General features: G+C 39.3%; 1 protein-coding gene and 1 pseudogene across 1 annotated transcript; one reads left to right on the forward strand and one right to left on the reverse strand.

Annotated features, from left to right (window-relative positions):
• Nucleotides 1–1,731: 1,731 nt before the first annotated feature.
• LOC145933744 (uncharacterized) lies at nt 1,732–7,779 on the reverse strand. The gene is made up of 5 exons (XM_083033733.1): nt 7,743–7,779; nt 6,122–6,653; nt 5,785–6,047; nt 2,263–5,571; nt 1,732–2,162 (listed from the first exon to the last, which is right to left on the reverse strand). The coding sequence occupies exons 1-5, from the start codon at nt 7,777–7,779 to the stop codon at nt 1,732–1,734; spliced, it is 4,572 nt and encodes a 1,523-aa protein (XP_082889859.1).
• A 394-nt stretch (nt 7,780–8,173) lies between these two features.
• LOC145933747 (uncharacterized) lies at nt 8,174–12,464 on the forward strand (annotated as a pseudogene).
• The last annotated feature ends 544 nt before the right edge of the window (nt 12,465–13,008 follow it).

The raw sequence follows: 13,008 nt of genomic DNA on the forward strand, positions 1-13,008 counted from the left end.
TTGCACAGAAATGCACTTAATGTCTTTATAAAAATATAATTTAATGTCTTCTAAGTAATTTCTAAAAAAAATTGGACGGATTAAAGGTTGGTTGTTGATGTATTCGGACTTAGCATGTGTGATAAGCGTTAATGATATTTTTTATTTTATTTAACTTTTTTTCTATAAAATTTCAATTTTTTTGATTTGTTAATGTTAATCATCTAAGAAAAGAACACCTTCTGTTGCTGAAGAATATCTTTTTATTACACATTAAGTATATTTTTATTTGAGTATATTTTAAGTATATTTTTGTGCAATATATCTCACTCCTTTAAATGTGCGTCCGTACGGACACTTTGAATTCGCCGTATTGGTTTCGCCATTATGTATCACAATTTTTATCACACGGCATTCAAAAGAGTATATTTTTAAGTAAATTTTGCACTCCTGAAAAATTTTTTTAGTTGCAATCTGTTCTGGGCAGAGAGGTGGCCCGGTTGACATGGAATGACTCATATATATTGTTGCGCCCCTGGATCTGCATCCTGAATTCATTCCCTTAACGTTTCCGGAGAATCGTCGTCAAGGGGTTGTTGATAAACAACCCCCGGCTTTCGTTTGTTTTCCGGCGCCATGGGTGATAACGTCTCGTGCTGTCGTGCCGTGAGGACATTTCCTCCGACGGCTATCATTCTCGATTATTACAAATCCTCTTATTACATTTCATTATATTCTTATACATATTCCTCTTATTAAAGTTCCTTTATAATTTACGAGCGTGTATTCATTTCGGGCGTGAGTGAGAGTGAATGTGAGACTACCAGTGGATGCAACAATATATATGTATATATATATGTTTGTTGCAAATTCTCGCGAAGATGTTTTAATTGAGATGGATTCAGTTTAGTATGCGAGATTTATATAATTGCTGATTTATTTTAAGTTGAACAATATGAGTGCTGCGATGGGCGGCAAAACACCGCACGAATCACCGCTTAGTCTATAATATTACAAAATTGTCAGTATAATTTCTCGAATAAATTCGCGTCACAATTAGTTTAACAAAATAATTATATAATTAACTTACACGACAGCGGAGAATAAATTTCACGATAGCGAATATAATTTTTTATTTACACGATAGCGATTCTGAGCGAATTCTCCTTTCTCTAGACGTCTCGACACACACACACACACACACACACACACACACACACACACACACACACACACACACACACACACGAAATCTCGACTTATTCTCATATATAATTCTTCCGTACTAAGGGATCTCTCTCACTCTACCTGTAGTGAGCACGTGATTCACAGGTGATCGTCGCATGGTATATCGAATGATTGTAATTTCAGCTATATGTTCCAACATTCCGCCCACCATTAATTGATTAATTAATCCCTTCAAAGTAGATTACTTCTCAGAGAGCGGGAGTTTGCACAATTTGTTTATCGCTCTTTTATAGGTACCACTGGCCGTCTGCAGTGTAACAATTCGTACCTTGTTATCCTTTCCCTTATGTAGTTCGATTATTCTTCCTAACTTCCACCTTAGTGGCGGCGCGTTATTATCTTGTATTAGCACGACATCATCTATATTTAAATTAATTTGCTCGCGAGTCCACTTTGCTCGGCCTTGTAGGGATGTCAAATATTCTTTGTTCCATCGTTTCCAAAAATCTTGAGCAATTTTTTGAACGATCCGCCAACGATCGAGGCGATTTGTGGGTACCTCTGTTATATCGTATCAGGGAGAGCAGTCAAGGGACCACCAATTAAAAAGTGCCCCGGCGTGAGCGGTTGCGGGTCCGCGGCTGTTGACGGTAATTGACAAATCGGACGTGAATTTAGACACGCCTCGACTTGAGTCAATACGGTACTCAGCTCCTCGAAGGTTAACAAACTCTCGCCTATAACACGTTTCAAGTGGAATTTGCAGGATTTTACGCCTGCCTCCCATAATCCTCCCATGTGAGGAGACGCTGGTGGAATGAACCTCCATTCAATCTTATTCGATATGCAAAATATCTCATTTAGATTCCGCTCTTCTCTTTCGAGCAAATCATACATCTCTCGAATCTCATTGTGCGCTCCGACGAAATTTGTTGCGTTATCGCTATAAATGCGTTGAGGATAGCCTCGACGTCCGGCAAATCGTCTAAGAGCGGCTATAAAGGATGCCGAACTCAGATCGCTAACAGTCTCGAGGTGGACTGCCTTAGTTGTAAAACAGACGAATAACGAGATGTGATTTGCTCGTTTTTCTACCTCGGCCCCGATTGAGTAGAGTCGTAATCGGTCCGGCAAAGTCGATTCCGGTAACAAAGAATGGTCGATTCGGCGTCACACGGTCCGCGGGCAATTGCCCCATGATTTGTGATAACGTTCTTGGTTTGTTTTTAAAGCAAATTACGCATCTATGTACAATTCTTCTAGCAATGCTCTTTCCCCTTAACGGCCAATAATTCTCTCGAATAGAATATAGCAGTGATTGGGGGCCGATATGTAATAACCGATGGTGTTCTCTTTCGAATAGCAATTGTGTAAATCTGCTATCCGATGGTAGAATGATCGGATGTTTATTTTCAAACGTCAAATTTGAATTTTGAATTCTACCGTCCACCCTAAGGAGTCCCTTTTTGTCAACGAAGGGATTGAGTGCTCGTAGATTGCTGCTACTTCGAAGCTGTTTGCCCGCTCGCAGATCCGCCATTATTTCCGAGAAACTAAATTCCTGCACAGCTGATATTAACATTCGATGCGCGCGGCAAACTTCTGCATTTGATAAATTTCCGAAATTTCTCTTGTCGCGATCCGACCTGATGTTGTTCGCGAACCGAATGATCCATGCGACGATTCTTTCAATTCTCGACAGTGACGAGTTGTGATTTAATAATAACTCAATAATATGGTCTTCTTTGATAACACTCGCGAAAACTCGCCTTTGTGACCTTTGCTCGACTAGAATAGTTTTCTCGTCCTCCTCGGTGAGAGACGGTTGCGAACCGTGCCGTTCGAAACCCCCAAAACGCGACAACCAAATCGGTCCCTCCCACCAGATTTTATTCTGTTTCAAATTGTCCAAGCTAGTGCCTCTCGATACAAAATCCGCCGGGTTCTCGACGCCGTCCACGTGATGCCAATGCATCGATGGTAGGATCGACTGTATCTCGGCTACTCGATTTGAGATGAATGTTTTCTGCTGCGATGGATCGCCGGCGATCCATGCCAGAACTATAGTCGAATCGCTCCATGCATGCACTTCACTCAACGCAATCTTGAGCGCTCTCTTTACGTTTTGAATTAATCTGACCAAGACAATAGCGCCGCACAACTCGAGCCTTGGCAGCGTGACCGTCCCGCTCTTGACTGGTGCCACTCGAGACTTAGAGCAGATTAAAGAAAAACTCGAATTATTGTCTTCATCAATTGCTTGCAAGTAAATGCAAGCTCCGTACGCTTTTAATGAGGCGTCACAAAATGCATGTAGATTGAAGCGCACTGCATTGGAGCATTGAACAATTTTACGCGGGACTCGAATCGCGCCGACTCCCCGTAAATTCTCCATATACGCGTCCCACGCTCGACGGAGACTCTCAGTCAACGGTTCGTCCCACCCGAGATTTGATATCCACGTTGCTTGCATAATGAGCTTAGCTCGAACTACAATAGAACCGATCAATCCAAGCGGGTCAAACAGCCTCGAAATCGTTAACAAAACCTCGCGTTTCGTTGAGACCGAATCGACCATACACTCGACCGAAAACTGAAAGATGTCCATTTTCGGACACCAATTTAGACCTAGCGTCTTTATCGTACTCGCCTCGATCGCCAAAGCAGAAGGTTCCCCTATCTGATCGATCGCTCGCAACCCTTTCATCACTCGCTCGCTGTTCGTACGCCATTTATGCGCCTTGAATCCACCTTTGTCTAATAATGATTCTAATTGCGCTATCAATTCTATCGCTTCGTCCTCGCAATCGACACCCGTAATAATGTCGTCGACGTACAAGTCGCTCAACAACGCTTTCGATGCCTTGCTAAATTCGCTCGCCCCCTCATCCGCCAATTGCCGCACGCAACGAATGGCTAAAAAAGGAGCGCACGCCTGACCGTATGTCACGGTGTTCAATTTATATTCAGTTATTGGATCGTTCGGAGAAAATCGCCATAAAATTCTTTGGTAATCGCGATCGTTTGGATGTATTAATATTTGTCTATACATTTTTTGAAGATCTGCGGTGACAGCTATAGCCGATAAACGAAAACGCATCACGATATCAATTATATTGTCTTGTAAAGTTGCTCCTACTAACAACGTATTGTTAAGCGAAATACCAGAGGTGGTTCTTGCCGACGCGTCAAATACGACTCGCAACTTCGTCGTTAGGCTTGATTCGCGAATCACGCCGTGATGCGGTAAATATATTGGATTTGATGCGACATCGTTCTCGTCAACCGCAGACATGTGATTCAAATCAATATATTCGCGCATAAATTCACAGTATTGTTTACGAAATTCTGAACGTCCTTGGAGTTTGCGTTCTAAATGATTAAATCGTTTCACGACGATATCTCTCGAACGACCCAACTGATCCTTGTTTTCCCGAAAGGGCAATCGAACGACAAATCGTCCGGACGCGTCTCGACCGGTGGTATTTACAAAATAATTCTCGCAGCATTGTTCTTCCTTTGATAATAGCGTGTTATTGCTTTTGTATTCTTTTAATTCCCAGAATCTTTTGATAGTCTCATCGATAGACAATTGCTGCGTTAACAGACACGTATGGTTGCTTGAAAATTGACGATTGATCGTTCGATTGATAATTAGGTACTGCGGTACCGGACCTGCTATTATCCACCCGAACTTTGTCTTTTGCAACGCAAGCAAATCGTCGCCTAGCTCGATCTTACCGTTATCTAGTAACTGAAAAAAGAATTCGCTTCCGATGAGCGCGTCAATATGACCGGGATTAAAGTACAACGGATCTGCCAACTTTAAATTTTCCGGGATTTTAAATTGAAATTCAGATACTTCGACCGTGAATGAAGGCAGTTTCTTTGTGATCTTTGGAACAACCAGACAATAAGAATTTAACTCAAAATTTGACGTACGCGATTTCAGCGAGACCCTGCAACCGTGAGTTATGACGCAACTCATACCGTTCAATCCGCTTATATTTTCCCGATTGTTTTCCAATTTGATATTCAAGCGTTTACATGCTGCTGCCGTTATAAAGTTAACCTCGCTAGCGCTATCCAACAATACCCGCAATGGAGATTCGCCGACATTCGTCTTTACATTTACGATGGCCGTTGCCATCAAGACGCGCTTACGCTCGCAGTCGATTCGGGTATGGTGACTCGATGATTCGATGTCGCCCGTTGTTGCTCCTCTCACGGTGTCCGTCACTGAGCAGAGGGTCGTGCTGGTGGATGCCTCCTCCGGATTCTCTGTCGAACTCCTCGATGGTTTTGTTGGCGGGTTCCTGGTCTGGCCTCTCAGGTGACACAGCGTGTTGTGCCGCTCGCCGCATTCCTTGCAAGAGCCATACCTGCAAGATCTGGAATAGTGATCTGATCGAAAACAATTTAAACATAATTTTAGTCTTTTTATTTTTTGATTCTGTCATCGACAGCCAAACTCAAGAATTTTTTGTAGCTATAGAGAAGGTGATGTCCTTGACACAGATACCATCTTTTCTCCGGAGTTGTCGTTGCCACCGTCGCCTTGCCTCGCGATCTCGTATTCGAACTTCGCTGCTTGTTCGAAGCCTCCCTGTCGCCGACCTCGCTCCTCGCTCCATTGATACTGCCATCCGTTGCCGATCGCCGCAACAGCTGACTCTGCCGCTGCAGAAACTCCATCATGGTCGTCGTCGTGATGTCCTCTTTCGATGTGCTCCTCCCATCGCCTTCTGGTAACGTTGTCCAGATTTTTCTCGATAACGTATATGATTAATTCGCCCCACGAGTCCGTGGGGAGCTTCATTGATTGCAGCACTCGTATATGTTTCTGTATGTGACGAGTTCCTGAATTGCGCTTGCAGATTCTTGTTTGATTCGCGGCAACTCGTCAATTAGGCATTGTATGTGTCGTCTTTTTATCCCTCTTTCGTCGTCATACCTCCTTTTTAATAGATCCCAGGCGATGACGTAATTGTTTTCGGAGATGTCAATCGCCTCGATTATTTTTGCCACTGAACCGCTCAGAGATCCGACTAAATATTGGTGTTTCTGCACACCAGACAGCTCGCTATCGTGAATCAGCGTTTTGAATGTATCTGCATACCTCTTCCAATCCTCCACATTTCCGTCAAACGTCGGCAGCTTGATTAACGGTAATTTTACTTGAGCTTCTCGTACGGACGCGCTCGACCGCGTGCTCAATCTCTCTAGCAGTTGACCTTGTTGTTCCATGGTCCTAACTAGCGTATCATTGTCATTACGCTCAGTTAATTTCTGCATTAAAATCACCTGCTGCTCCAGAAATTGTTTCATCGTTGCATCATCAGTCCCGCTGCTTGCGCTGCCGCTTGACGGTCCTGCTGGAGATGGTTTAGTTCTTCCTAGTAACTGCAATAAATCTGCCTTTATGCTGTAATAACGCTCGTCGAATTCGGCGTCCTCTGCTTCATCCCTTGAATCGGGCTCGTCTTCTAGTATAAAAAGTTGCTGTGATATATTGTGCGCCTTGGTGTATCTCCTCTAATGACTGAAGTCGCGCTGTCAATTCCTCTGGTGTCAAGTTCGCATGTTTCTTGACCTTATTGATGAAATTTTTAATATTGGTCAATTTTCCCTTTAGATGACTCCGATGCTCCGAAGAATTTCGATGTTCATTTTGCTTATTGGATTGACTGCACTCGTTAATTATTACTTCACTGCGTTTCTGTATCACCGAAATCTCGGAATGATTGACGGAGATGAACACGACTGTCACACGTCGCGATCACGTGAGTAAGCACCTGCCGCGATCACTTGAGAAAGGACACGTCGCGATCCCGTGAACAATAACCTGTTGTGATCACTCGAGAAAATACACGTCGCGATCACGTGAACAATCACACGTCGCGATCACGTGGGCAATTAATGATCAGAAAGACCGATCAAATGTACCACAGCTACAGCTAATTTAAATATTCTAAAATGTTCTCGTGTTAATAATTATATTGTTCAAGTCAATTATAAATTTACTTGTCGTTAAAAATATTGTTTTTCGACCAACGTGTCTCTACCATTGCACTCACTCGATCGCGGCGATCACCTGCTCCGATACGCGCACTCATCCGGCTCGAAGGACCATTTTGTTTGTTGCAAATTCTCGCGAAGATGTTTTAATTGAGATGGATTCAGTTTAGTATGCGAGATTTATATAATTGCTTATTTATTTTAAGTTGAACAATATGAGTGCTGCGATGGGCGGCAAAACACCGCACGAATCACCGCTTAGTCTATAATATTACAAAATTGTCAGTATAATTTCTCGAATAAATTCGCGTCACAATTAGTTCAACAAAATAATTATATAATTAACTTACACGACAGCGGAGAATAAATTTCACGATAGCGAATATAATTTTTGATTCACACGATAGCGATTCTGAGCGAATCTCCTTTCTTTAGACGTCTCGACACACACACACACACACACACACACACACACACACACACACACACACACGCGAAATCTCGACTTATTCTCATATATAATTCTTCCGTACCGAAAGGGATCTCTCCCACTCTACCTGTAGTGAGCGCGTGATTCACAGGTGATCGTCGCATGGTATATCGAATGATTGTAATTTCAGCTATATGTTCCAACAATATACATACATATATATGTATATACTTGGCAAAAAAAGCAGTATACTTGAAAAGTAGTAAAAAATTGTGAAAGTTTTTTTTGGCCAAGTGTATATATATATATACAGGGTGACCATTTCAATTCATTTCAATCTATAAGTCAATATATCTTATAAATAATTTTGAATTTAGAAAAGTGAACACCAATATTGAACGAGATTGAAGAGGTCATTAGAGTATCGCAAAAAAATTCGATAGGTGGAGGAATCTTTAAAATTTCGAGATCATGTTTGTTTTTTTAAATGGAATCACAATAATTTTTTAATATAAATCCATTTCTTGCAATATTTTATATAAAAAGTTATAAGGTACAATGACCAAAGTGAATAGTTTACGAGATATTTTATACAAATATTTTGTAAAATATAAATTTTTCGATGATGTTACTAATACTTTTATGCACAAAATAAGAGGAATAATTGGTATAAAGAAAATACATAGTTGTTTAAAAAAAATGTAGCTGTTAGTTTGCAAACTACATACTTTTTAAAAAACAAATTTTTTGCGATATTCTAATGACTCCTTCAATCTCGTTCAACATCTCTCTATGTCTACAATTTTTTTAATTCAAAATTATTTAGAAGATATATTGACTTATAGATTAAAATGACACAGGGTCACCCTGTGTGTGTCTATATACATATACAATATAATCTTGAGAAAACAATAATGTCTGAAGGATAACAACGCAGTCTTTTGTTTATATTTATATCTAAAAATTTACTGTATTTTATAATAGTTAGTGCCAGAGGCGATCTATTCGTGAGCTAGCTGTATCAGATGCATGTGTGCTCTAGTTATTATTTCATATCAGAGGCGATCTATTCGTGAGCTGGCTGTAACACCAGATGCGGTTTGCATGTGCGCTCTGGTTATTACTTTATATCAGAGGCGATCTATTAGTGTGGTGATTATTTAAAAAATCCAGAGGCGATCAATTCGTGTGCTGGTCATAAAATCCAGAGGCAATCCATTCGTATGCTGGTTATTTAAAAAATCCAGAGGCGATCAATTCGTGTGCTGATTATTTTTAAAAAATCCAGAGGCGATCAATTCGTGTGCTGGTTATTTTAAAAAAATCCAGAGGCGATCAATTCGTGTGCTGGTTATTTAAAAAATCCAGAGGCGATCAATTCGTGTGCTGGTTATTTTAAAAAATCCAGAGGCGATCAATTCGTGTGCTGGTTATATTTTATATCAGAAGCAGTTTACATGTGTGCTCTGTTTACTATAAAATATAGTGACATTTATTTTCAAAACATTATTTATTGTAGTATATAATAGTTAATTTTTTTTATTGGATAAAAATTTATAAACAAAAGACTGCAGTTATTTTTCAGATAATTGACTTTTTTCAAGACTATAAAATATATAATTAAATTAAATCTTATTTTCTTGTAGCAATATTTTATAAAATATTAATCCATTAATTTTTCTTTACAGGCGGCAGTTATTGAAGCGCAACAGTCAAATGACTCCAGGAGCATTAGCATTACTGTCGGTACTAGTAACGAATCCATCGATTATCAGAAATCGGTGGAATTAAATCCCGATTCGATGGATTCGATAACTTGTATCCAAACAATGCAATGCCTGGAGTCAACTCCAAATACAGGTACGTGTTACACAAGTGTTGATAAATATGAAGATAACAATTCTTTTGTTATCGATAATGGCTCCCTGGATCCAAATCGTATGCAGGAATGCATGCTTGAAGGCCGTTGCATTGTCGACAGTACGCAACAATCAAATGACTCCAGGAGCACTAGCACTACTATGGGTACTAGTAACGAATCCATCGATTATCAGAAATCGGTGGAATTAAATCCCGATTCGATAACTTGTATCCAAACAATGCAATGCCTGGAGTCAACTCGTAATACAGATATGTGTTATAAAAGTGTTGATAAATGTGAAGATAATAATTCTTTTGTTATCGATAATGGCCCCCTGGATCCAAATCGTATCCAGGAATGCATGCTTGAAGGCCGTCGCATTGTCGACATTTCTTATATGTGGAATGAGATCCACAAAGTATTTGATAATCATATGAAAGGAATAGAGTGCCAATTTAAAGATTGGAAACTCATAAAGTGTTGTAGCCGTGGATTATTGACACAGTTGTGCTTCAAGTGTCAAATGTGCAACACTAAAACCAACATATGGTCAGAACCCATAGAAGATCCTACAAAGTTGGATGGCAATAAAGCTGCTGTACATACAACTGTAACAGTTGGAATTGGTTACGCCCAACTGGAAGAGTTCTGTGCGGGTTTAAATATCCCCTGCATGACTGAAAAGAGGTATATAGAAAATCGAGAAAATATAGTCGATGATTTTCGAAAAACCGCCATGGAAAGTATGAAAATGGCGGGCGAGCTCGAAAAGCAACTCACTCTCGAGAGGAATGAAATTATAAATGGCATTCCATATATTACCGTTGTAGCGGATGGTAGTTGGATGAAGAGGTCGTACGGTAACGCCTACGATTCACTTTCCGGTGTTGGTGCCATAATTGGTTACCGCACAAAAAAAGTTCTCTTTATTGGTATCCGCAACAAATTTTGTACGGTATGTGACAGAGTGGAGCAAAATGGTCTGGAGCCAAATAATCATAAATGTTATAAAAATTTTGATCGCAACGCTAGTTCTACAAAAATGGAAAGCGACGCCATAGTAGAAGGTTTTAAAAACAGCCTTGAAAACCATGGACTGATATATAAAACAGTTATTGCTGATGGCGACAGCAATGTATATCAGTCTATAAAAAATAATGCACCGTATCGCGAACAAATGATAATTGTAAAAAAAATAGAATGCACTAATCATTTGCTTCGCAATTTATGCAAAAAGCTGAAAACTGTTGCAGAGACAGTTCAGCCAAAACAGAAAAGAAAACGTGGCTTTGTAGAGCTACGAAATGTTGTAAAAAACAACATTTTAAAAATACGAAAAGAAGTGCTAGAGACAGCTGCTCTACGGCAGAAAGAAAATCTACCTCAGCATAGCAAAGCTATGGAATTACAAAAAGATATTTTGAACATTCTTAACCATATTTTTGGTGAGCATAAAAGATGCAAAGAACGCGGCCGTATATACAAAGAAAACTGTGAGAAAAATTATGTGCCATATTTGAAATTGCACGGTTTATATCAAAAAATTGAGAGTGTTATCATGTACTTGAGTGCTTCTTCCGAGTTTGTTATTAAATTTAACAAATAATCCTGCAGAAGCGTTTAATTCGATAATCTGCAAAGAAATAGGTGGAAAGCGCATAAATTTCGGCCTACGAGGTTCTTACAATGCTAGAATTGCGGGAGCTGTTGCGCAACATAATAGTCAAGAAGTTCTTTCGCAAGTATATAAAAACATGGACAAGGATGTTCCTCAGATTATCGAGAATTTGGAAAACCGACGAAAAAAAGGTTTTGAGAACTAAAGAATCTCGAGAAATGCATGGCAGGCCTAAAAAATTCAAAAGAGAGATCGGAACAGATCTTTATTATGGCCCACAATCACAAAAGCCTGATCTTCCATTAGATGCATATAAACAACTTGAAATAAATCACTTAGAAAAGTTGGCGGAAAATGCAATAAACAGGCAAAAAATTGAATACGAGACAAGAGGCCAAAGTGAATGTGAGTTGTGGCATTCACTGAGAAGAGAAATGCTAACGGCATCCCATTTTGGAACCGTATGTCGCATGAGACCAACAACGTCTTGTGCAGCGACTGTGAAAAGCATTTTGTATTCTTCACACATTGACACTGCAGCCACTAAATATGGTCGCGATAAGGAGGAAGTTGCCAGGATAGAGTTGGCTGCAAAAATAAATAAAATAATTAAACCATGTGGATTGTTTATTGATAATGACAATCCATGCTTGGGTGCTTCTCCCGATGGGCTTATTGATGAAAATAGTCTAGTGGAGATAAAATGTCCTCTATCAGCTGAGAATTTTACGGCTGATGAGGCAGTACAAAAATTGCCTTTACTAAAAGGTATATTTGACAAAAAAAATAATGATAAAATGAATCGAAATCATTGATTCTTTTATCAAATTCAAGGGCAGTTGAATATAACGCAGCGAAATTATTGCATATTTGCTATATGGACCCCCAAAAGCTTAAAAACTATAATAATCAATAGAGACAAAAACTTTTGGGAGAATCAAATGCTGCCTTTTCTAATACGTTTCTATCATGACTGTATGCTTCCAGAAATCTTGGATAGCCGTCATAATAGGCATATGCCGATTAGAAACCCAGAATATATAATAGATGCTCAAGAAAAAGCGTCTAAAAAGAAAATTAACAAGCTGCAAACTATAGAAAAAAATGGTATAGAAAAAAAAGATATTGAACAAGAAAGCAAACAATTTAAAAATAACGTTTTGCTAACAGACGTGACAAATACTGCTGTTTTGATTGATACAGAGCAAGATAGCGATTGCGTCTTAGTCAGTTATTCAAAGAATAAACGAAGACTGACTAAAGATGAAATAGTGAAACGTCGAAAAGTTTGGATGATACAATTGCTCCTCTTTATTTGGTGGAAGCGAATGTTTTGCCTGCACAGAACAAACTCAACGATGAATCGTTAGATAGATTCTTACGCATCGTTAGAGAAACTTCTTGTTTCGAAACGCAAAGCGTTCAGTACATAGAATTCCCAGAACTGATTACAGTCAATTATACTGGCAAAAGCTTACAAATCATTGGAGGGAATTGTACTGATCACTGGCGATGCATTTTTTTCGACGGCACAAAACTTTGCGTGTATGACAGCATACCCAACTGTACATACGAAAAATTGGCAGCGAAGGAAAAAAATTATAATATATTCACAAATGTTTTCCTAAAATAAACGTAAATGATATAACTTTTGAAAAAGTGCAAACACAACCGGATAATTTGTGTTGTGGAATTTACGCTGCGGCCTTTGCCGCAGATATAGTTTTGGGAAAAAATCCTTGTGAGGAAACATATTCTCGTGACGTAGAGCGCATGAGACGATTTTCTTACCATTATAGAAAATGATAAATTGTCGCTTTTCCCAAGAAAATAAATTATTGTTATCGCATCATAAACAAATCAATTATAAGATTTTTCAACTCATAATTGATATTATGTAATGTGATAAATTTG

This window comes from Prenolepis imparis, unplaced genomic scaffold, assembly GCF_030444845.1.
Source record: "Prenolepis imparis isolate NDT839.2.m4 unplaced genomic scaffold, iyPreImpa1.0 SCAF_3, whole genome shotgun sequence".
NCBI classification, from domain to species: Eukaryota; Metazoa; Arthropoda; class Insecta; order Hymenoptera; family Formicidae; genus Prenolepis; species Prenolepis imparis.